We start from the raw sequence: 25,663 nt of genomic DNA, 5'->3' as shown, positions 1-25,663 counted from the left end.
TTCAGATCCTTTGATTTTCACCTACTCACTAAGACCATGCCTGGGGCTACAATCTTTGTTAAAGTACTTGAAATTATCTTAACAAGTCTTATTTGAGTTTGCCATCAGCAGTCTGTTTTCCTGTGGCAGTTCTAAAAGTGGAGTCTAGTAATCCAAATGGCTTTCTTACAGGAAAAAAAAACATTCAGAACAAAAGTATTTGACAAAGCAGGTCTTAAATTCTGGTCTAGACACGTGATTACTTTCATGAGGATTTTTTTCACTTAGGAAAAGGCCCACTTTTTTCTTTCTGTAAAATTGGTTTATCATTCTACCTCCAGACAGGCACCAAGAAATTTATCCTGAGTGGCTGATTCAGGCTTGGTTAGAGCCTGTGTTCCTGGCCTCAGCAGCCGCTAGTGTAACTCCATTGTGAGCCCTGGGACAGTGGTACATAATTGTCTGTTCACATGTGTATCCAGAGTTCAGTGAGCTTGACTTTGAACTCAATAAGCAATACTAGTCCTTGTTTCTGTATTAAAAGTTTTAATGAATTGCATGTGCATTCCTTTTCTTTCTGTTTCTTCACTTCTTTGGAGCTTTCTTCAGTATTTCTCTGGGAGCACTGACAGCAGCAGCAGTCAGCTAGGTAATTTTATTAACCTTATTCAGCAGCTGCTTCTACACTGTAGGTTACATGTTCTTCGGGAGAAAAAGAGTATCTTCAGCTACAGCTATACTAGTTCTTGTCTTTAGCTGTCCTTGCCAGTTGTACATACCAAAAGGAGGCATTTTTAAAATAGAATTTAAAAAGGAATTGTTAAAATTTGGAGCAAGTAAGAGGAAATGAAATGAGTGCATTGCCACCATGACCGTCTGTCAGATTTATCCCCACCATAGATGTGTATTTCTTGTGATAGCCTCATGTTTGTGCTGGTATGCTTTTGGCAAGTGAGCTACCATTTGTACAAAAATGGCAACTAGGGATATACCACAACTTATCGTTTTCTTTCCACTTTTTTTCCAAGAGTTTGCTTACAGAGCTTACCTGGTTTTACTGGGTACTGTTCTTAATTGTATGAGGTGGGGGTTTTTTGTTGTTGTTTGTTTGTTTGTTTGTTTTAAAGTTCCAAATGAATATTACTGGATTGCTATCTTTTCTCCTAGCTTTGTGATTATACAAGCAGGTAGCTGGTGGGCATTTTCCTGATGCTTTGATGTTCAGAAATATAATGCACATGTTTAGTATAATAAAATAGATGTGTGGAAGGCTTAACACCTTTGTTATTTTGTTTGCTGTTGATGGTTTTTGAGGGTTGGCAGTGTGCGCTCTGGTTCCCGTTTACAATGAGGGCACAAAAGAATATGTGTAAAAGTGGAGGGGCAGAGCTGAGATCCAGGAGGCAGTAGTAGTGAGGAATGGTGGTTTGAGTGGATGGTGGCTGAGCAGTAAAACAGTGTAGGGTAGCAGCAGCTGAGAGTTTGAAGGGACCTGTTTTGGTAGCCTTGAGCTTGTTTATTGTTACGTTCTGTCTATAATGTGAAAGATTGGAGTAAATATTCTTTTATAAACACTGATGACAACTCACAAGGTGTTCTATGCAAGGCAGTGAACAGCTGTCTTACATGTTGGAATTGGAATTTATAATGGAATTAGCATGCATTTTTGGGAAAGATACTTCAGAAGATCCATCTTCTTGCTTGTGTTGCCTGTCATAGGGTTCAATGTTTCCAAATACTCATTCATTTGGAGTTGAGTGGTAAGGGTTTCCTTGTTTTTTTGGTTTTCTGTTTTTAGTATATTAGTTACTTTGAAAAACTGAAGTAGAATTAATTATGTGCATCCTTTGTTTTCCATCACTATTATTCTATAGCTCATCTTTTCTTTAAGGAAGTACAAAATACTGTAAATTGTTGCCCACTATAAAAGTGTTGGTTTAAAAATCTTGGCCTCATGGCATGACTTTATGGAGCTCTCTTGATGGATAATTTAGAAATTAGTATGATATATAAAAATACAATTCTAATATTTTTATATTGATGTGATTGCAGTTTCAGAAAGAGAAATAATCATAAATGTCTTTGGATTTTCCAGAGGTTAAGTCCAAAGGGCTTAGAATGTGTTAACCAGATTGTTGGAAGCCTATGGAAAGATCTGATCAGATAGAAGATTCGGGATTCTGAAAAACTTCAATACATATTAACAAAACAAAGCTGGTTCATGTGAAAAGGAATAGGTTATTCTCTGAATCTGCTCTAAATTACAGCTTCAGATAACATGTTGATCTTCATAGCTTGGTTACCAGATATGCAGTAGTAGCTACTGCTTCTTAATTTTTCAGAAGAGTGAAGTGGAACACACAACAGGAAAGGAGGAACATTGATGTAAGAAATATATTGGTTGGAGAAATGCAACCCACTATAAACTGTGATTTTTTTCAAAGTTTTTAATCATGAAGTTTCGTTGTGACTGCTGGGGATTTTAAACCATATCTAAGGAGAAAACATTTTGAAATTAATATGATAGGATGGCTTTTGTTGTGAGCCCTAGAAACAGTTGGCAGAGAAAATGTGTGAGTCTTTGATTTTCATACTGTTTAGGATCTGACCCTATATTTCATACCTTACAATTGTAGACGTGTGATTGTATTTAGACTTACTCTAAGGCATTTAACTCCGTACTGCACCACACTTTACCAAACCAGTCCACTGCAACAAGAACAAAGGGCTCTTCTCCAGTGCAGGCAGCCCACAAGCTCACCTTTGGAAATCTACAGAGACTGACATTATGCCTGAAGCTGGCTGATTTTCCTGTTGGTCATCTAGAATTAGCTATAAAATCATGATAAAATGGTAATGATGGAAATCAGCCATATGGCAGGAATGATGAGAAAATTGCAGAAGGTGAAATACCCCGGTTATATTCCTTGTTTTCTTATGTGATATGCTTTCAAAGATCATCTGGACTTTTTGATCAGTCTTTCCTTTCTGTTGTCGGGAGTTTGGGCATTGGTAAAGTGCCCAGTCTTGCGTAGCTATTTTATGTGGTCCGTTTAGTTTTTTCTAAGCTTTTTGTTCCCATGCAGTAAACATCCTAAGTTACTATGAAGAGAAAAAGGGAAATAGTATTTTATGGCTTGTAAAGGGCTAGGAGCAAATGAAGTATGTTCTAGAGGCTATTCTGAACTAAACATCTGTTTCCTAGTTGCATGCAATTTAGGAGACTAGAGTTGAATCCAGGTGGTTTATTTAAATTCCAGTTTTATGTTTATAGTCGGTTTGTACAAAGCAAGTTGTACCAACGGAACTTAAAAATTTTCTTTGAAAGTAGTAATGAAGAGGGTTTAGAGGAAATTGTAAATAGGCTGTAATATGCCTTTTGGCTCAAATATATGAAAACTAAAATGGAATTTCGTTGTTCCATCTCAAATTGTTCAGGTTCAGTAAATTGAAAGTCATAAATCTGCTTCCTCAAAATGAAGGAGGTAGAAAAAGGACTGAGCAAAGGCAGTGATGGTAACACCTGACTTCTTCATGTGCTGAAATGTGATGGACTGGAGAGACTGCTGTATTAACTTTGCATCTTATTTCACTTAATTGCTTATACATTCAGTTAGGATGTCCTTTTTAAACATAAACATATGTGAAGAGTGGTATATAATACAGCTGATGTGTTGGAGGTAAGCTTTTCATGTAAGTGTTCTCGGTTGCTTTTGAAATTTTCATAGATCAGTTAAGTTCAACAGTAAAAGGAAGACACACTGAGGTATCAAGCATATTGACTATTATTTTATGTTTGTTAATTTAAACCATGTCATGCACTTTTAAGTGTTTGAAAACAGTTGTATTAAGATAGTTGCTCTTGAGTTGCAACCATCTCTTGTTCTGTGCTTTTTTTAATGTTGGATTTTGGCAACTCGTATTGTCTCGGTTGATTACTGGAAGAAAAGAGCTTTTTGTTGTTTTCCCTCTAAACTGAATACCTTATGCAGAATGGAGCATCTGCCATTCTGGTCATCCTTTGTGCACATCTTTGGTATATATTTTAACATTTCTGTGCAGTGCAGAGAGCAACAAGGTGCTGATTGGGTTTAAATAACAGTTCTCATTGGTAGGTCCTAGTTGGAATCAAGGAAAAATCCTATTCACTGAGGGATGGGCCCATGTAATTTAAGTAACTTTTCCAGAGGTTAAATTTCAGGAGAGTGTGTAAAGTGCAACATAATAGAAGTTTGTTGATTCTGTCCTTTTTTTAAAGCAATAACTGACAATACTCTTCTCTTGTTCTTTGCAGTGTGGTGATATAAATATTTGGTAGGCACTTTAGTGACTATTTCTGTATATACAATTGGATTTGATTTATTTTGATGCTATTGAAATGTGAAAGAAATTAACCTAATTTATTAAGGTAATATGTATTAGGCTTGACTTCTAAGTATTTATGTCTTCTTTTGCACATCAAAATTACAGACATTTATTATTATATATCATGTCTGGTTAGTGTTGTGTCCTGGTAGCATCCAGGGAAGACTGTAAAAATATTTCAGTAGTGATACATGTAATTGATATCCCTGACAGCACTTCTGGTCATAATCTCATACTTAGAGATTGGTCTTAGTCCTACAGTATCAGTATCACAATGTTTATTCCCTTAGTAGCTCTAACAGTGTAACAGATATTCATCTATATGAATATCTCTTCCTTTGGATCACATGAGAACAGAGGTGTTCATAGCTTTCCAGCCTTCTAGTGGCAAAATTAGTCTTATATGAAAAATTATTTCCTAGCCACTCTTCTCTTGCCTTTGTAAGATGTGGCCAGAGGTATGAAAAAGGATCTATTACTTATGAAGCTATATTTTAATAAAAGTAGTACTTTGTTCTAATTTTTATTCAAAATTTTGGTAGGGAAACAGCTGTCTGGCTCCCTTTCTTGCCTGTTGAATGAGAGTGGTGAAAGATCTTGGAATTAAGTGCTGGACTTTGTAGAACTGTAGTATGCCATTGCCTTCCATGGAGATGCAGTAACTTGCTCTGTAAGCGACTGACCATCCACAGAGGATGTGTAGTTCATGTGCATGCTGCCTGGTCTTCACCTGAGAAATTTTAGACCATAGCTTAGCATTGTATAGTATACTGCCTTGTAAATTACAGCTGTTTACAATAGAATTAACTTTTTACAGATATTTACAATAGAATTAACTTTTGAAGCACTTTTTGAATTACAGTTATAATGATAAAAATGTTTGCATTACTGAACAATCAAAATTTGAAATATGGTGATGAATTCCCAGACTTTCAGTAGTCTTTCTCCTGAAGATCACTTTTCTTAACAGAATTAAATAAAAAATACAGAGCAGAAATTCAGTGCTTTATAGCATCAACCTGACCTTTTGCCTCTCCCCTATTCCCAGTGTATAATTTGTATAGCTCATTAAATCTTTGAGCAAGCCCATGTTTTTTCCCCCCTAAGTTTGGAAATAGGACTTTATTTAAAACGATGTTGGGGGAAGGGAGTATAAGTAATGCTGTTAAACCTAACTTTTATATACACTGGACTATGCCTTTTACGTAGTTTCTTAGCTCTAAACACCATTGCTTTTTGCTGCACAAATCATGACGTTATATCAGATAGAGGAAAATACAAAATTGTGACTATAATTAGCTTTATTTGCCAGCCTGGTTGTTTCTTGGATATGATATTTAAATGTACATTTATGTAGTAAATCTATGTAACTTGTTGCATTTGGAACCTGTTACTTCTGAAGGAGATGCATGAGGAAATGACACTTTTTCCATTGTCCGACAAATCCATACAAAATCCCTATGAGGACAATTTCTGTCTATTTCCAGATAATATTGGTTGACTGCAATGAAGAGGGTGGTATGGAAGAAGTGCTTGTTTTAGGATGTGATACTAAAAACTGAGTCTTAAGGCTTTTTTTTTTCTTTTTTAACAAATGTAAGAACAGAAAAGGTATCAATTAGAAGTGATGAGAAGTAGAAGAAGTTGAAATTGTTTGAAACAAGACACAGGTGAATATCATAAAATGAGGAAGAATTGGTGTGACTTTTATGAAAGAAAATAATATGCCATGTATGTGTGAAAGTTCTTTGAGAGAATTAGCAAACGTGGACAGGGAAGAACTGGCTGATGTTACTTGAATTTTCAAAAAGTAGTTGAGAGGATCCATCCCCAAAAGTTTGAAAAGAAGTTGAATTGCCGTGAAGAGTGCATCCTTACATTGATAGATGACTGCTAAAAGGGGGGATGGGGGAAAAGTTCATGTGTAGAAATAAATTGTCTTTTTTCATGATGGAATCTTATGTGGGTTTGTGCTGGGAATCTGTGCATTTCAAAGTATTCATAAATGCTGTGGAAAAGTGGTAGAATAATGAGGCAAAAAAGTTTGTTGACAGTATTAAGTTATTCAGGATATTGATACTGAAGGGGTAGCCGTAAAAGATTGCAAAAGGATATTAATGAAATTGCAGGGTGCCATCTAACAGCCAGTACAGCAAGTTAAATGTGGTAATGCAGGCTGGGGAGATAGTATGAAAAAGGTAACCCTTGCTTTATGTACACGGTGATGGGCACTGAAATTATATCATTTGGTAATTAAGATCTTGCAACTGAAATGAAAATGCCTGTTCAAAGTTCAGCAGTAGTCAAAATAGCAATCAGAATCCTGGAAATTAGGAAAGAAATAGAGTCTCGTTATACTGCCATTTCATCTTTATCTTATGCCACATGCAGTCTAGTTTGCACCTCACGGGACCATGTTGGCAGAACTGCATGTACAGAGAAGGGCAGAAAGGACAGTCAAAGGAATGGAACAGGTCTGTATGAGAAATTACTAAATACTAATACTCTTTTCGGGCTAGAACAAAGATGACTGGAAGATGATGAGAAAGGGGTTTATTGTACTGGTGATACAGAAGAGGTAAATCACTGTTTTTTCCAGTGTAGAAGCTAGGTAAACCCAGTGTCACTGATAAGCACAGCTTCAAATTAGGAAACGGGAGTTTCTTTGCACAGGTATTGATTAAACTATGTGCCTTTGCCAAAAGATGTTGAACATGCTAAAGATTTAAATGTATTAAAAAAATAAATAAATTTGAATTCCCTGTGTGGAGGGAATTCAGAGATTTTTATGAGGGAGATCAGTTGATGCTGGATCAGGAATCACTGAGCTGTGGGTTGCTGGTAGCTAAAATAATATGCAGAGAAAGTATCACTAAAAGGGCAACTGTATATTACCTTCCATAAACAACTACTATTGAATGCTGTTTCTATTAGTTTTCTCTGACCTAGTGGTATGCATCAGTAAATAACACATTTTCTACCATGTCCTAGCTCAAAGAAAAGGAGGAGAGGTAAGGAGAGAGAGGAAAAAAAAAGGGAAAAAGAGAGGAGGTAAAAATAAATTAGTACAAGAAGGTAGAAAGGTGTTAGGAATAAAAAGAATTTAAAAAGAGGGAACCAGAGAGGGACAGAGAAAAGCAGTCCTGATAGCAGCCATCACTTCTTGCTGGGGTCCAAGTAGGAGTAGGTGCTGCCGGTGATGCTCAGCCCAGAGGCATGGTTAGGCAGGGAGCTTGAAACAGTTGCCAGGTCTCTGCTGTCAAACTTCCTGGCACTTGAAATGGCCAAGCTCACTAGGGCTGGGTGAAGTTTGACAAGAACATCCCAGGACCTGGTGAGGCTTTGGATGTGGAGGGTGAATAAAAAAGGCAGTGTATATGCAATTTCGGGAGACTCTGGAGGAACTGGAAAAGGAACCTGGCATATATGATATCTATATGGTGAGAGGGTCTTCCTCTCACCATGGAATGGGCATGAGTCAGGATCCCACAAGCACACTTGAGTCTTGTGTTTCAAGTCCTCCACTGAGAATTTTCCAATTGACATTCCTGTTAAGCAGTAGACTTGGTTAACAATACAAGCTATGACACTAGGGTTTTTCACCTTTCTATGGCAGTAAGTCATGCTACTGAATGTTTTGGTGTGACACAAGGCCAACAAGTTGGAGGAGTGAAGCACAGTTGGATAGGGAAGTTTTTTTGAGGCATGTTTTCAAGGTGAATTGGTTAGCCGTTACACTCCTACTACAGAGACGGGGAGGAATTACTGATAGTTTTGAACATGTGATGTGGGTTTGACCCTGTGTGTCTCTCTGTTACATTTCTGTACAGTTGTGTCAGGCTAAGAACTTGTAAAAATAAATTTTGCTATTTTATAACTCAGTAACAAAATAGGTTTAGAGATAGTCTTATAGAACCAGAACAAAAATCCGGCCTTAAAACTACCTATTACTTTGATCATCTTGAAGACTTTCAGTGCTATCTGTCTAATAAGCTACTACCTGCTTACATGGCCATTTGACTGGCATCTGATTCTTACTTTGCAAGTTCATTACCTTGGGAATTGCTTTCACTGAGACAGGTTAGGATTTGGTGATAAGTGTATCTTTTTGGACTCATTTTGTCCCTGAAGTGCCATTCAGATTCAAGCCTTCCCTTTAAGGATTTCCTGTGATTTATATTCAGTGTTTAATCAAACATGCATGCTCCTATCAAAGGTTTATTGATTGTCCCCCACCTAATTATCAAAATGGTGATGTGCGTAGGGCATGGCTGGATGGAATCATCATACAGCAAAGCAGTAAAACAACTTCCCCTCACACAAATTCTCACTGCAAGTTGAGCTGGTGTTTTCTATAGCTATAAATGGGTTGGGAAGATTAATGCTCATTTGTATTTTGTAGCTTCCAGTGTTGTTTGCAATGTGTTTGGAGCTGAGAACGGTTAATCATCTAGAATACTTGAGATAGGCAGTTCATCATCTTGTCCACAGCTTTCTAGAATAAACTGTGATAGAACATTAAATTTTCATTGACATTGCAATCAAATATATACTCCTATTAAGTGCGCTGAGTTGAAAAATCACTGGCACTTTTTACAGTAACTTGGAAGTATTCGCATTAGTTTTGCTATGCCTTTTCTCACAGAGAAAAATAAAATTATTCCCAAAAGGTCATATGGGAAGCCTGCATTTAACATTTTTTCTAACTTTATTATTTAACACTTGTTTTTTCAAAAACTGAGCCAACAGTTTGGAAATCGTTTCTCTTACCAGTACAGTCAGACTTCCTTGTGACTTGTCTCTGATTGTGTTAGACTTCCCCCCTACCCCCATGAAATTCTGTAGAAGTTTAGTCTTTGTTCCTTCTTAACATTTGTGTTCTTTGGAAGTCATTAATTTTGTTTTCTTTAGCATCAGACATGCAGTTTCTTTCTGTTGCTCAGTTAATTTTGTGCGTGATAATGCGTGATAATGCTATCTACCTTCAGAGAGGGCATGTCTTGTGTTTAGTTTTCTGAGTGATGTGCCATAGTTCAAGAATGGATAGTACCAAACAAATGTACCACATGATTTTGTAATGGATTTTTATATTTTTTATCAGGGTTTAAACTTTAGATTCATTCAAGTTGGTTGGTCTTAACTAAAGCAGCTTTCTCCCAAACATTATGTTTGTGTTGTGGTGACTTCGCTCAGGAGAGCCTTTGTGTCAGAATGACCCTTGGGTGAATACACAGCTCTTTGCAGCAGTGCTCTTTTCCGGGTGAATATCAGGAGACTCCTTCTCCCCCTTAGATATTAGCATAGCTCGGAAATGAATATTGGTTTTGTGTAGATCAGCATATACTTTTTAGTTTCTGGTGCAAAATCAATTACTAAATGAATGGGAAAAATAAATTGATCCAACAACATGCGACATTTTTTGAATTGGATTTTGATATGTATGTATATATATTATCAACTGGTGATAGATGTGGAGTGTGTGAAGAGAAATTTTTATTCTCTTAGAGTACATTTTAAAAAGACACTCCAAACTGTGGTGTTCACTACAGCAGTGCCTCAGATTTCAACAGAAGGTTTCTGTACTTACTGGTTTTTCATGTAAGAAATTAGGTAAATATTCCCACTATGCAAGTCCTTCCAACAGTGAACTTAAGAAAATAACTGGAGAAAACAAGTTCCGTTGGTCGTCAAGTATCTATCAATAGTGATCAGACGCTGAAAGAAATACTGATCAGGTTTTGGGCAAGAGTTTTGTATGAGTTGATGTTTATCCAAAAAAGCAGGTAAATGGCTAGTGAATGGAATTAGGCAGATTTTCTTCATAATTCGCGGAATCATATGGTAGCTCAGCTGTATAACACATTTTTTGAAGTTTGCGTAATGGTTTGTGTGTCTGCTCCTTTGCTTTCTTCTTCCAGCTTTTATTGTAAATGTGACTAGCATGCTTCAAAACCTCTGAAACTTCTGGTTTTGTCTGCCACTTGAAGATTACAGTGTTTCACTTTTGACCCTCTTAAATGAACTGTATTTCTATTGTGGAAACAGTGCAGCTGCCTGCTGTGACAAGGCTCAAACTTCATTTGAATAAGTTCTTTTAAACTGAGAGCTGTATTTTATACTAGCTTACAGATAGCTAACTGTATTTGATACAGTTATTTAAAAGAGTGGGTGTGTTTCATTATGGTATTTGGGCACAGACTTAGCAAGTTGGTGATAATAGTTCAGGAGTGAGCCAGGTACCTCTGAGGCACACCAGAGCTGCCCTCCCAGGCTGCGGAAAACCACGTTGGGCAGTCTGAGGCCACATCCACCAGCCGGCTCTCATTTGCTCCCTGCTTATCTCATTTGGTGCACTCTTCCAGTCCCATCCTTCCCAGCTGATCTCCAGTACTCAGATTGTATTGACATCTGCCATCCCCTTAGTGATGCTGTTTGCAGGCTGAAGAGTCCTAGCCACCTTTGTTTTTCACTTAAAAGCTTCTCCATAGTTTTCATTATCCCTAAAGATTTCATGCCAGCCTTGGAGATTAGAGGGGAGGGCAGAAATTCCAGAAGTATTGAGAGGTTGAGAGTGTCATGTAGCTTAGTACAGTTGCCTAAATAATGTTGTGGTTCTAAAAGTCTGTGCTGCATTTACTACTGAGATTTTTCTGGTTTACTGTTGAGTTGATGCTTTCAAAGAAATGTCTCATGTATCAGCAGATCCTGTTCCTGAATGGCAATAGTCAGCTTCAAAGCCAGCGTCCACTACTTCATGTGTACTCATGCTTAATTTGTCTGCCTTTTTATTACTCATTAGCATCACTGATGTTCCTCTGCAGTTTTTGATAGTCTCACTTTGTCCTTTCCAGAATATATGCGACGATACAGGCACAGTCCCCAGCATAAGTGGCACTCTATTGGGACTTCCCTCTACTGTAAGCAAAATGACTGTTTATTCAGATTGTTTGCTGGCTGTCTTTAAGGAGTATTGGTCAGGTTATTTGTAATGCAAGGGCCTGTTTAGGAAAGCTTAGCTTCTTTGGAGCTGTTTGTGAGACATCTTTGGTAAATGTCTTTTGGTAGTCCAGGTGGACTATATCAGTGATTTCTCAGTATGTTCACTGAGTCTTTCAGAGGACAATAGACTGAGATATGGCTTTTCCTTACAATAGCTGCATGGAATTAATCTGTGCACTCACTAATTCTTTTCTTTTGTGTAATTTATACAGATTTTTCTGGTACAAACATTGAACCTAACTGATCCGTTGTTTCGTAATTCTCCTCTTGAACCCTTGTCAGAAATTCATGTTGCTTTTCCTGTCTCTTAAAGCTACAAGATTGAGACTGTTTCAAGTGCGAATTCATGAATCACAGCTAGAGGTCTTTCATTCTTGAGTTCCATTCCAGCACTTCATTATTTTTCACATTGTGAGCTTGTTCTTTACCTTCTTATAAGCACACTTGAGGAGGATTCTGGTATGGGAAGTCTCCACAGTTCTTCCTCAGTGTGTAGATCTAAAAAGAGGAGGGGAGGGTTCTTTTTCTGTAGGGCTTTATCTCCTATGAGTCCTTTGTGCTGATTGTCTTCTGGCCCTGGAGGATCACTCTAATAGATCTGCTATTCCTTTTCTTTTCTGAAAAGGGCTTATTTTTATGCTTTTTCCTGTTTGTTTCTCAAACTTGATTGCAGTATTTTTACATGTACATTACTTGTTAGAGCTTATGGTCATGGTTTTGGGTTTTTTTCCTCCCCTTTTGGATACCACTTCTGATTCTCTGAAATATATCATTTCGCTTCAGATAGTTTCACTGACTTTACTATTTAGCCATGTTGCCATTTTTTCCTAGTTTGTTTAAAGCCTTCTTTTATGTGAGGGCGAGCAGTTATCTTCTGCCAATGAGCATGAATGCCTTACAAAAGCATGATCAGGAAATAATTATAGCAAACTGTTTTGGCTAAGCATTTGTACAAAAGGGCATACAGGAAAAAATGAGCCAGAATATAAGCACAAGTTTTAAAAACAAAAATAATATATGTATTTTTAACCCTTTTATTTTCATATTTTATAATCCTGAATAAATTGCAGTTATTTTGCTTTAACTAGATTTGAAGAATAGCTGATTTCTTTAAATGCCTACTGTCTTAAAAATCATCTATGCTAGATGAAAAAACAAAGTTTTCATTAGTAGAGAGGCAACCAAGTCTTGATTCTCTAGCCAGCCTAGTAGTAGAGCAAATGGGTTTGATGGATGGACTATTCAATGGATAAGGAGTTGGCTGGATGGCAGCATCCTAAGAGTTGCAGGTAATGGCTTAATATCCAAATGGAGATCATTTACAACTGGTGTCCCTCAGGAGTCCATATTGGGACCAATACTATTTAATATCTTTATTAATGACATAGACAGTGGGATTGAGTACGCCCTCAACAAGTTTGCAGATGACACCAGGCTGAGTGGTATAGTTTATATGCTTGAGGGAAGGGATGCCATCCAGAGGGACCTTGACAGGCTTAAGGAGAGGGTCCCCATGAACTGCATGAAGTTCAACAAGTCTGAGTGCAAGGTCCTTCTGCACCTGGGTCAGGGCAATTGCCAGCATCAGTACAGGCCGGGGGATGAATGGATTGAGAGGAGCCCTGAGGAGAAGGACATGGGGATGTTGGTAGATGAAAAATCAGACATGAGCTGGCAATGTGCACTTGCAGCCCAGAAAGCCACTCGTATCCTGGGCTGCATAAAAAGAAGCATGGCCAGCAGGTTGAGGGAGGTGATTCCTCCCCTCTATTCTGTTCTTGTGAGACCCCACCTGGAGTACTGCATCCAGTTCTGGGGTCCCCAGCAGAAGACAGATATTGACCTGTTGGAGCAGGTCCAAAGGAGTGCCACAAAAATGATCAGAGGGCTGGAGCACGTCTCCTATGAAGAAAGGCTGAGAGAGTTGGTGGTGTTAAGCATGGAGAAGAGAAGACTTCAAGGGAGACTTTACTGGGGCCTTTCAGTACTTAAAGGGGGCTTATAAGAAAGATGGAGGGAGACTTTTTACCAGGGCATGTAGTGATAGGACAAGGGGTAGTAGTTTTAAATTAAAAGGGAGTGGGTTTAGGTTAGATACAAGGAAGAAATTCTTTACAATGAGGATGGTGAGACACTGGAACAGGTTGCCCAGAGAAGTTGCAGATGCCCCATCCCTCAAAGTGTTCACGGCCAGGTTGGATGGGGCTTTAAGCAATCTGATCTGGTGAAAGATGTCCCTGCCCATGGCAGGGGGGTTGGAACTAGGTGATTTTTAAAGGTCCCTTCTGACTCAAACCATTTTATGATTTAAGTGGAGAGGGATTCCTGGTTGACTATTAATAAACATAATGTATGAATTTGCTGAAGATAGAGCAAAGAACATGTGTGCTGTCAGTAGGTATGTTTGTGCGTGTTAGGGTATCTGTATTCAGAAAAGTGTGTGTAGGGGGATTAGCCCTCTTTCATTTGTATTAAACTGTGCTGGGGATGTCTATGTTTTATGTAGTTAAATTCTGTTTAATGCTAGAAGATTGAGTTAAGAAATTTTAAGAAATGTCACATTTCTTAATTTTGTAAGCAAAACTTAATGTTTTTTTTCAAAAGCAAAAAGCAAGTATTGCATTAAATGTTGCAAAATTGCAAGTAGGTATTTCACACTGGGCCCTCACTTTGTCCCTAGTACAAATGCTGCTGCTTTAGGCTTCTGCCGTGCACTGACAGACCTAAGTCACCAGTTTTCCAAGTGAACGTACTTTTCAAAACAGAATGTATTTATAGGAAATTAAAAGCTTCTGAAAGACAGTTAAGGAAAAATAATTCAGAAGAATGATTTTTTTTCTTGGCTTCTTTCAGGTACTAAATTTGGGATTTGTATTTTCCTTTTATGGCTGTTAAAACCTGGAACAGGTGCATCCATTGTCCAAAAAGGCTATCTCTACAGAAGTATGTTCTTAATTTTGCTGTTTCTTTTAGTTCATTTTTTCTTTTTCTAGCTTGAATTATCTGTCCTTAAACTTAATGCTAAATTTGGCTCTCTGCTGCCTGGAGTAAAGTAATGGGATGCTAGCAACAACCCATATTATCCTGTTGTTTTTTGGCATATTCCAGATGTGTAGTACTAAGATACCTGACTGCACGCAGCTGATGCTTCAGAATCAGTTATGTGCAACTCTTACGTGTTTCACAGTAGCATGGTGTAGCTTTATTGATGCTTTGAACTGCCCTGTCCCCTTTTTTTTTCCTGATCATTTCAAAGCTGATGGATTGGTCAGGTGCGGTCCCAGCCTATCCATGTGAGTCAGCAATTCTGCCTACTTATAGCTGTGTATGTCATAGGTGAAGGAGCTACTGTTCCTATCTCTTCTGGGACTGTTTTCGGATTGGCAAGGTAGCTTCTTGAATCCGATTTCACATTTGCGCACTTATCTGTGAATTGCTTTTACTGGTATTTTGAGCTTTGAGAGTGCTGACCAGGAATACTCAAACTGACTCAGCTAAGGCATTGCCTGAATGTAAGCAAAATGTTACTGGCACTGTAGTGGCCCTAGAAGTAGTTTAGCTGTATTTGCACATCATCCAGCCAAGCCAGTAGCCAGGATGAGTGACCCACAATCTGGTAAATCACCTGTGAGAACTGGAAGTTGAGCACTGAACTATGAGTATAAAACGGAGAAGAAACTGACTGGAGACTCTGGATTTTCTGCCTCTTTTTTTCCTTTCCCCTGTAGTGGTGAAGAGCATTTATGTATTTGAATTCTAGAAATGTATTGCTTTTTCTTGTATAAGAAGCATGTAAGTAATTCAGAATATTTTGCAACAGCAATTAGCATTAACATTAGTGAGAAGTAGTAACAGTTGTTTTAGAAGTGGATGTCTAGCTGTGAACTCATTATAATTTCACTGTTTTAATGGAAATCCTTCCAAGCTTAGAAGACTGATACTTAATGCTTGGACAAACCAATTTTTTTTCAGTTTGTCTTTTGACAGCTGTGCAAAGTTTTAGTTAAAGCTGGTTTTGACAGGAAAGGATAGAAAAAAGCATCTCATGTTTGCAGGCAGAAGAAATCCTTGTCTCTTGGAAACTCAAATACGACTGAAGAATATCTCCATGTTAGCTTCAGAGCGATAAATTATTATAAGCAACTGTCGTGGTTGGAGAGCATGACCTATATTTAAGATTGTCTAATCCTTTCCACTGTGTGATCCGGTTTACTGTTGCATTTTACTTTGTTAAATGTAAACAATTCTGAATTATGTTTTCTGAGCTAGTAGTTTGCTGAAAGTTGAATGAATCTTAGGAAGTTAAAGATACTTTTAATATCTTTATGGATATTAATCTAGTTCAATATATTGCATTGCTCTGGGTGTGTAGGAGGAGAGGAGAGGGCTCTTTTGGCTTTGTTTCTGTTTCAATAACCATTTTATGGAAAAACTCTTGATTCTTCCTGCCTTTAGGAAGGAAATAAAAAAATTGTCTATGGATGGTCATTCCCATTATCAGGGCTCTATTTTTGAGCTGATGTGCTTCTAAACTTTTATGTTGTAAACAAAAATACATATCCTTAAAACTGGTTTGGCATTTTGTATCTGGTCTTTTTATGTGTGAAAGCAGCAAATACTAGACAGTCCTTGTCTGTTAACACCGAGGGTTGAAGCAGAAAAGAGCAGCCTTTTGTTCAAAGCCATATATTGTGAATAATCAGAGGTTTTCACAGCAAGTAAATAGCCTTGGATGATGGTGTCCTGACTCTGTGAAGAAAGGAGTTGTTTCCCATTACTGCTTATCAGTCATAGCTATGAAGTTAGTTAATGTACACTTCTCACTATGTAGCAAACTTCTGATGAATATCTGTCATGCTGGATTGCGCTACTAGGAGATGTACATGCAAGTAAAAAGAATAGAGTTATTACTGCATCCTGGGCGAAAGTTGTTGCAGAACTCTGCTACTTGTGTACTGTGGCTGTTTTGGCGGTTAGATATTAATAAAGTTACAAAGCTGTGTTAAATTTGAGAACCCAGCTGGATTTTTGCTTAAGCATTTGTAATACTTCTGATATATTATTTCTCTGAGTTAATGCAGTGAATGAAGGAAGTCTACATTTTTTCGAAATCTGCTGTTTTAAGTGGCAAAATTGCTGCACGCCCTTTCTCAGTGGGTAGGATTTCTTTGTTTAATGGAAAATAAAAAGATTTGATTCAGCAGGCATATGGTGATGAATATAGTAAGTATTTGGTTAAGCATCTGTTATGCTTCCATAAAGGTAGTCAAGTATATTAAATTTTTTGCCCTGGAAAGAAAAATTTAATGAGAGCTACCGTATTTGTATATCATATGTATTTCCTGTGTAACTTCACCTGCAGGTGTCTGCTGTATTTTGTGCTAGTAAAACTAGGTATATAGTGACCATTGCAAAGAAAAAGCTGTTATCTTTTAAGCATTTTGGATATTACTTTATGTTTTGGGGGGCCTTTTTATTTTTTCTTATATGTGATTGCCTTTTCTGGTGTAATATATACTTAAAATCCGATGAAAATTTAAAGTGGCATTTTCTTATGGAAAAATAATGTATTTTTATATGGCTTAAAACTGCAGAATATATTTCTGATAACTTTTTTTTTTTGGCAGTTGTACTCGCTAAATGATTATAAGCCACCCATTTCTAAAGCTAAAATGACACAGATCACCAAGGCAGCAATCAAGGCTATAAAGGTAAGAGATTGGCTAACTTCTTTTGACTTCTTTTCCATTTCTCATTTGTGTCAAAATAACTGAATAGCTTAAAGAACTTTCTGCAGGACTTTCCACCTCCCTCGTTCTGTGTACAGTTTCCAAGTTATGATCAAATGTGATAGTGATGGGATTATCAGGAGCGCAACAGAAGGTTTAATTTATTGTGTGACTTTCATTACCTGGTTGTCATATGTGAGAGAGAATTATACCAACTTGACTCCTCAATCAGATCTCAAAGACAGGGCTGCTTTTCCCTCAGTTTAAAAAGGAAACACTGACATTGCCTGAGAACAGATGAATAAATATAAAACTACAAGCCGCCCCCTCCCTCCCCCCTGAAAATATAAGATATGTGTGCCTTTGGATCAATACAATTGCTTAAGTTTTATTTTGTTTTTATAAATTCTTAGCATACATCTTCATGGGTGTTGTTCATAGATTCTATTTTTGATGTTGCTTGGATACAAATTGTTCTTAAGTTTTAGCATTAGTACACTAATTAAAGGCTTTTCTTGCCACAAAGTAAAACTAATTGCCAAACAGCAATGGAACAGCAGCAAACAGCACTGAAAAATGATGAAGAAAAGAAGTATGCCATTAGTGTTAAGCATTAAAACAAATGGAAACTTAGTGAAGGCTGGAGAGGTGAAAAGGGGGATAGGATAAAAGTTAAAAAGCCTTGAACTTATGGTCTTCTGTCTGCATTCCTCTGCTGAGAATGCAGATACATTTTCAGATAATGAAATCCATATTGGGATTTTGTGTCATTTGGAGAGAGAGCAATTTGACAGAAGAGTGAAATTCACAGGCTTTCTTAAATATGAGAAGTCTATGTAAATTAGAGTCTATGTTTTGCAGTATAATGAAAATGCTAAAAACTTGTGTTGAACATAAAAAAGTACTAAATGATACTAAATGGTTCTAAAAATTAAACAATTAAATGATACCAAAATGTTTTATCATGTGTTTAACTTGGAAATCCTGCTTCCACTCTTATCATTTCAGTAACAGCATTTAATTGTGTAGAGCAGTTACTGAGATGATTTAGAGCCATTGTGATGATATGTGAGATGTAAAAAAAAGAAAACAGGCCAATTTTAAAGAAAAAGTATTCAGTAGATGTTATAAGGTCTTCCTATACTAATTTTTTTAGGTTATTAAAGTGAACACTTGGAAGATAAATGAAATACGGAGAAGTGCTATGCTTGGTAACATTAGGCTAACATCTTCAGTGATGTACAATGAAATAATGATATGTTTTTGAAGGAACAATTATATTATTCTTTTAGCTCTCACTAAATAAGAACACATTATTTTGAAAAATCCAGTGTAAAAAAACCTTCAGAAGGCAAGAAAAAGTGAGATTAGCTTTTTTATAGGCTGTTAAATGTTCTAAGGAAGACAGCGTACTCAGCTGTAGGTATTGGATTGCTGGTTAATCAACCAAAGTTTCTAATTCTGTTTTTACTATCAATATTGCATGACTTTAACAAGTATATGTGTCTTTGGATTTTTTCCTCCACTGAAATATTATTTTATTTTCCAGTTCTACAAGCACGTTGTGCAGAGTGTTGAGAAATTCATTCAGAAGGTAAGTCAGTCACAGATATTTTGTGTTACCACTGAGAAAAATTTCCTCATTTTGGATTACAGAGTATTGAAGACCATTGGGTCTTAGGTACACATATGAATTAATATTTTTATTGCACATTAGTTTATTTTAGTTTTTAGTCACATTCAGTTTCTGCTAGTAATCAGTAGCTGGCCATAACCCATGATGCACAAAGACAAATACTCTGTCCCCGTGTTGTAGTTATGATTATACTTTGATCTGAATGACTGTTGATACTGTCTTAGGACTACTCTGTCTGTATTAATTTAATGTTAAAAGAGGCTGTCAGTGTAGCCCATGTCAACAGCTAACAGCAAAAGAATTGACAGTGGTTTGGCAAGTGACAGTTGCTTTTGCTTTTCTGCCAGGTTTTCCCATAGGTTTTAAAGCTGAAGGGAAAGATGACCATTCAGCCTCATCTTTTGTGTAGCATGAGATGTAGCATTTCAGTTGGTGGTTCCTGCTAGTAATTTAAAATAAAAAAAAATTTATATGGCTAGACTGGAATTACTTTGTGGGAAGATGCAGTATTAATTTAAAGATTCTGAATAACAAAGAATTTGACTGCATTTTGTTTTCTTGCAACAATTAATTATTCTTGGGTATAACTGCATTTTATCTCCAGTTGGAAATGCATGGATTCCAATTTGTGAGTCTTTCCTCCTTGTCTGCATCATACTTGACAGATCAGTTGATCATTTTGGTACTGAATTTCTTCTCCTTCTGTAAATAGGAGTAAGTTATGATCAAATTGCATTTGTATTTTGACAAACAAGCCAAAGAAGTTAGCCTGTTAATGTTGCAACTTTGGATGCAATTTGTCTTCTGTTGTCCATTTTCCAAAGCAGTCTAGATTGCTCTGTGTCAGTAAGCCGTCCTCCTCATTACCTTTTAGTCCTTGGTGCCCAGTGTATACTGCAGTGCCTTTTGGCAGTGGTTGGACAGTGTAAATGGGGTTCAGCTTCAGCCTGGTGTGTTAAACTGTCTCAGGACAGTTCATGAATGAATTATTTAGGTACTACAACATCAATCCTATGTGGAAAAGGTATCATATGTATGTTTCATGGCACTAGCAAAGACTAGTAGTATACTTTACTATCACTGCCAGTGTTTTGTCAAGTAGTTGTCTTTCGGGGCATCACCTCTGACTTCTTTCCACTCCTAAGAAAAGGGATTGATATCCTCTGATCCCTGCTTAATACTACAGGTGGACATAGGAGGATGAGAACAGGTGTACATCTTGCCCATCTCTGGTCAGTAGCACGTTGCAGTTTTATGTCCCAAAATCAATCCTGAATTGCCCAAGTTCCAAATACTGCTTTTTAATTGCAGTGGCTGTGATTGGCAATTCTGTATTCAGTGGCATGAGGGAAGATATATCTTCTGAATGAAAGCTGGTAGTTTGTCAGGAATTGGACTGCTTGTTCATGACCCTTCCACAAGCTGCTAAGAATATGGTTTATCTTCACGTATTTGCATTCGGTGTCCAGTACTACTTCATAAGGGAGTTCTGCACTGTTCATTGCTGGCTAGGGAAGGCAGATGTATGTTGTTATTGATAATCTTGTTAACAATCAGTCTGGATTAGATGTTTCACTTTGGTGGGCTTGATGTGGTTTTTTTCAGTATTTCATGAACGATATAGTGAAACATGCAAAGTATTAAGTCAAATAGTAAGTTCTTATTTTAGTAGAATCAGAGCTAAGCAGTTGAAAGCTTTTTTCTAGCCGTTTGAAAATTATGGACTTAAGTTGTATGTTTGGAAGATAGTTGGATTACTTTCCTGGTTGCACTAGTCTGGTGCAATTACTTTGCAATTAAAAGGCAAAAAATTTAGCTTCAATTGTTAAGTAAGTAAAATTACCTAAGTAATTAGTATAGTAGTTAGCAGACATGCTTTATAAATACCATGCTGTTTGTAAATTATGCAAGTTTTCACAATTTTAAAATAAGTATCACTGGTGTATTCTCAACCAAACAGATGTCCACATAAATATGTTCTTGTTCTGGTGGGAGCAGGATATATCACATGCTACTTACAACAATGTAAAATAAAGTAGACAAATGTTAACTTTAATGTTGACTTTGAGCATAAAGAAGGACAAAAATACTTTGAATTATATTTACAGCTAGTCCCAATGTACTATTAAGAATTGGGTCATGCTTTATGCTGTTCTCTTAAAATAGGTGTGTGCATTTAAAAGGATATGTGGTTCATGTGCTAGTTTTTAATAGCTATATTCTAAAAAGTGGTTTTAGTGGTAGTAAATTGATTTTAAACCATTTACATATTTGCAGAATACATATAGATGTGATAATTCGAACATTAGTTAGCTATTTTTGAGAGTTTCATTTTTCAGGACAATTTGTTAAATAGAGAACATTTTGGTAATACTTTGATCAATTTAAAAATTAGAGAGTAATGTTCATGTTTACTCTGCCATTAGTGTTTTTTGATATTTTTCACATATGCACATTTTAAACTATTATTCTTTGTAGTGTAAACCAGAATACAAGGTACCTGGTCTGTATGTCATTGACTCCATTGTGAGACAGTCCCGGCATCAGTTTGGGCAAGAAAAGGATGTGTTTGCTCCAAGATTCAGCAATAACATCATCAGCACTTTCCAGAACTTGTACCGTTGTCCTGGGGATGACAAGGTAAACCAATTAGTATAGGTTTTTTTCTAATTAAAACAATCTTTAATATGTTATCTATAAAGAATAAAGATTTTGATTTCACTTTTTGCTTGCTAGAGTGGATCTAATTATAGACTTACACATTTATGTGTATTTCTTTTAATTTTGCTTGTCTGAGTTTAGGGATAGGGGAAGACACATCCAATTAGATTAATCAGAATTTTGAAAAGGTTTTCATGAAGACTGGGTGGATTTGAGTTAATGTATTTTGATGGGGAAAAAAATTAAGCGGGCATTTGGCAGGACAGGGAGTTGTACTCAGTCTTTTATTGTCTTCTTTTCCTCTTCAGTGAGAAAATGAACAAGCAGGTTTTGTATAGTGTCAAGGAATAAATAATCTTTCTTGGCAGCAGTAACTTCAGTGCAAACTAGTGTGTTTTGGACTGAAGGAGCAATAGAAAAACAGCGAAGTATCTTAAAAGTTATTTTTCCTTTGATACTGAATCAACCAACAGCTGAGTAGGGCCTAACTTGAACAGTTTGACCCAATAGTTCAGCTGTTCCCTTGGACCATAGTAGTCAAGATTGTTACCAAATTATCTTTATAACAGGTTGGCTGGAAATAGCAGAGGGTGCAGACAGTTTAATTTCCTTAATGCTCGTCACTGATCTCATAATCGCTAGGGTTTCTTCTTATTGAATTGAAAAATTACAAAAAGGTGTGAAATTCTAAGGGCTTTATATCCACATAAATTTGTGTAACAGAGTCATTAAGTCAAATAGTAAGTGAGGCAGGACACTGCAGAAAGAGAAAGATTATTCTTTGAATAGTCGCATGCCATCCTACAGCTGTATTTTTCAACCAAAGATCTGAAAACCCAAGGCATCCATGGAAGGTGATTAAAGGCAAGTTCAGCCATTGCATGTCTCCTGTAGTTGTATTAGGATTCCTGCCTTTTCAGAGGAGTTAGGACCTCTGCAGAAGATATGTCAGGATCTGCAAATTTTAAATGATTGGAAAACTCTGCTATGGATGTCTGTCTTCTCTTCTGCAACTGAGTTCTGAGGTGGTATGGAACAGGTTATTTAGGTTAAATGACATTTTTCCAGTCTGGTTTTAGGTTATCTGCATGATAAACTTGTGCTGTTTCACAGTGTTTTACATATATATAGGCATGATAGTTAATTTATATTTTTCTTCATTTAGCTGTATTCCTTAAGCAGTATTGGTTTGTTTGTATAATAATGTAGCTTACTACTCTGGGAAATACTAACATGGAAATAGTCTGACTGTTGAAGAAGAGCTGGCACAAGGATGGGTGCAAGTACTCTGTGTCTGGCTTTAAAAAGATATAGTAAATGTAGGGTAAGAAATAGTGCCACTTATTCTGTGATATTTCAATGCATGACAACTAATGTATCACATTAGAGGTGTTTGATGTGAAGAGGGATAGTAAAACATAGTCTGTTTATGATCTGTAAAGCTCCTTTCAGGTTCATTTCTAGGATATTTTTCACCTCAGTTAGGGAAAATGTATTTTTCAGTCTGAAGTCTTGCTGCTATGTTGCATATGGATTCAGTATTACAGGAAAGTCTTTGTGCTGTGAAAATAGTTACCATATATCTGACTGAGCAAAAAATTGTGCTGTCAAAGATACCAACATTATGTACCTGTTTTCTAGCATTTTGATGTTTAATCTGATTAAAAGGCATAATGGAGAAACACAACAGGTTTTTTGTTTGCTTGCTTGCTTGTTTTTTGAAAAATCAAGCAGAAGTATAGTAGCAGTTAATTTAAAGTAGAACCCCTCCACACACTGATTCCTTCATCTGGCTCAGCCATGGATGATGCAAGGGGGAGATAGATACTGAGAAATAGTTTTGTATTCCAGTTCCGAATAGAAGAGGGAAGTTAGAGCCTCTGATAGACTTGTCGGGGACTGCCTTACAAAACAAACTTTCAAAGAAGGCTCGCATACTGTAATGCTGAATGAAAGCCTTCAGAGATTTCTTTAAAGGAACACTAAATTACATCTTCCATGCAGTGAAAATTCAGCACTTCTGTCTATTAGTATCCTCTTGGAATTCTGGACAAGCAGACATTTTTTTTCTTTGGTTTAAACATGGTGTGGTTAAGTACTTTATGTTCCTGTTTTATAAAATTTAAATAATTCAACCATCTTCATGGCAGAAAGCACAAGATCCTGTGAAGAACTTTTTTGTTCTTTATAATACAACTAACTTTTTTTTTTTTTTTTTTTTTTAAATTAGCAAGGTGTCTTTTTGCACCACATACATTACTATCCAGTTTTTCAGGATCAAGCAAAATCTTGCCTCTGGGTAGAAGTGAAGCATAGAAAAGAAAAGATTTGGGAGCAGATTAAAACATTGGAATAGAAATGTATTTGCAAGCTGAACAATGAGTTACATCTGATGGAATTGTATAAAGTCTTAATTTTTATTTTTTTCCTTCCCTGTGATCCACATTTTTAATATTTCTAATTTCAACAGGCAGGGAATTGTGTTCCAGTTTAAATTCCTCACTTCATCAAGAGAGCTTACAAAATATCAAGCTACTTTCCTAATAAAATATTTAATATTTAGCAGTCTTATTAGTATATGCCCATTTTTCAGTGGACATAAGTAATTTCGGTTCGTAGGTAGATCAGAGTTGCATTCATATATGTTGACTATAAAAGTTTAGGAGACTAATAATTCCTTGCTTCAATTATTAGTAATGCTTTAAAATTTTTCTTAAAATAATTTACCTTCCATACTGTCTTCCAAGAGTAAAGGTATAAAAGTGTCAGATACGTTTGTTTTGTTTTGTTTTGTTTTACTATATTTCATTTTCTGTTTTACTATATTTAATTTTTCTGTTGAGAGAAGACTGTCACTGTGCATAGTGTGCCTTTACTGTTGCCTAGGCATCTTACGTAGATCAACCTCAGGTTCATAGGTTAGATATCTTTGGTGTGACCCAGTGTAACTGTTCTTATGGTTCTTACTCTTTGTAGACCTAAAGGTGCTTCGATCTAGACAGATTGACATTGCTTGTTAAGAATCCATAATTGAAAATAACAAGAAAAAGCATGATTCAGGTCTTTTGTTATCCTTTCTTCATTTTAGAGTAAAATTGTTAGAGTGCTAAATTTGTGGCAGAAGAATAATGTGTTCAAGAGTGAAATTATTCAGCCTCTCTTGGATATGGCAGCAGGAATTCCTCCTCCAGTTGTGACCCCTGTCTTGCCCAGCACTACAGCTGCTATGAGCAACAATACACCAGGTAAACAAAAATAGGTTAAAATCATACGTTGAATCAAAACACTTGTGTCAGCTTTGGTATGTTGGCTGTTAATATGCTGAAAAATCTCACTGATTTCCTTTAGACAAATCGACTGAATGCTAGGAAGAAATATATTATAGCCAGTGTCCAGATCAGGGAAGTAGCAAAACCAAGAGGCAGCCTGTTGTGTTTACTTTCCAACTGTATATTATAAATATATTTAGATCGAGTAACAGTGTAATAAGACCTAGTTTTGCACTGGAAAGTCAAAACAGTAGATTGCTGACAGTTAAAAACCCAGTACACCACTTAATAACAATCTTTGTTAATTAGTGGTGCTGCAATTGGGAGAAATGATACATCAGTATTTTTTTGCTATCCATAGGATTGAGGTTGCTGGATCATGTCAGACAGTGGTCCTTCACTTTTGCTGGCTGACAGGCAATGATTTTGAGGGGAAAAAGCCACATTGACAATATAAGCTGCAGCCAGTGACATACTTCCCTCTCCTTCAGATCTGAAGTATGTGGGCCAGAAATGAGGCTGGAGAGTCATGTGGGCAAAAAACTGCTCATGGAGTATGTCCCCAGTTAACAAACACTAATGTTATTATACATGCAGGCTTGATCATTTTGTGCTCTAAAGCATTTTCCTTATTTATGTAGGTAGATGGCAGGGAACTGTCTTTTCAGCTTTTTTTGTGGAGACTTTTTCATTCAAGATTGGGAGGTATGGGAAATTTTATGTGTAGAAATTTTTTTTTTGGCACGTATAGACCTGCTTTTGTCACCCACCTTTTGCTGATCCCATGCTGAAAAGCAGTGAGGGGGACAAATCCACCTTATTTTTCATTGCTGTCTGTAAATATGTGAAAGTTCCAGTGCTTGGATTGGTTTTACTGCATCTTCTAGCTCAATATTTTTTATTTTCATTAATTTGATTATTTTAAATTGTTGAAATCATATCTCTACTCTTAATACTCCTTTGAATTCTGATGCAAATTGTCTTTTAAAACAGTAATCTAGGCATTTACATTTAGTGTTCATCAG

At 36.6% G+C, this 25,663-nt stretch overlaps 1 protein-coding gene across 2 annotated transcripts in view; it reads left to right on the top strand.

Moving 5' to 3' along the window:
* Positions 1–25,663, top strand: part of SCAF8 (SR-related CTD-associated factor 8) — a 100,751-nt gene that overhangs the window by 6,259 nt on the left and 68,829 nt on the right. For both annotated transcript variants that reach the window (XM_010581870.1, XM_010581871.1), the window contains exons 3-6: positions 16,971–17,054; positions 18,622–18,666; positions 21,187–21,348; positions 24,458–24,614. In XM_010581870.1, the coding sequence (XP_010580172.1) occupies positions 16,971–17,054; positions 18,622–18,666; positions 21,187–21,348; positions 24,458–24,614 (448 nt within the window). The remainder of the gene's footprint in view (positions 1–16,970; positions 17,055–18,621; positions 18,667–21,186; positions 21,349–24,457; positions 24,615–25,663) is intronic.

Source organism: Haliaeetus leucocephalus, unplaced genomic scaffold (assembly GCF_000737465.1).
Source record: "Haliaeetus leucocephalus isolate CR32 unplaced genomic scaffold, Haliaeetus_leucocephalus-4.0 Scaffold819, whole genome shotgun sequence".
Classification (NCBI taxonomy): Eukaryota; Metazoa; Chordata; class Aves; order Accipitriformes; family Accipitridae; genus Haliaeetus; species Haliaeetus leucocephalus.
This window is presented reverse-complemented; position numbering and strand designations above follow the sequence as displayed.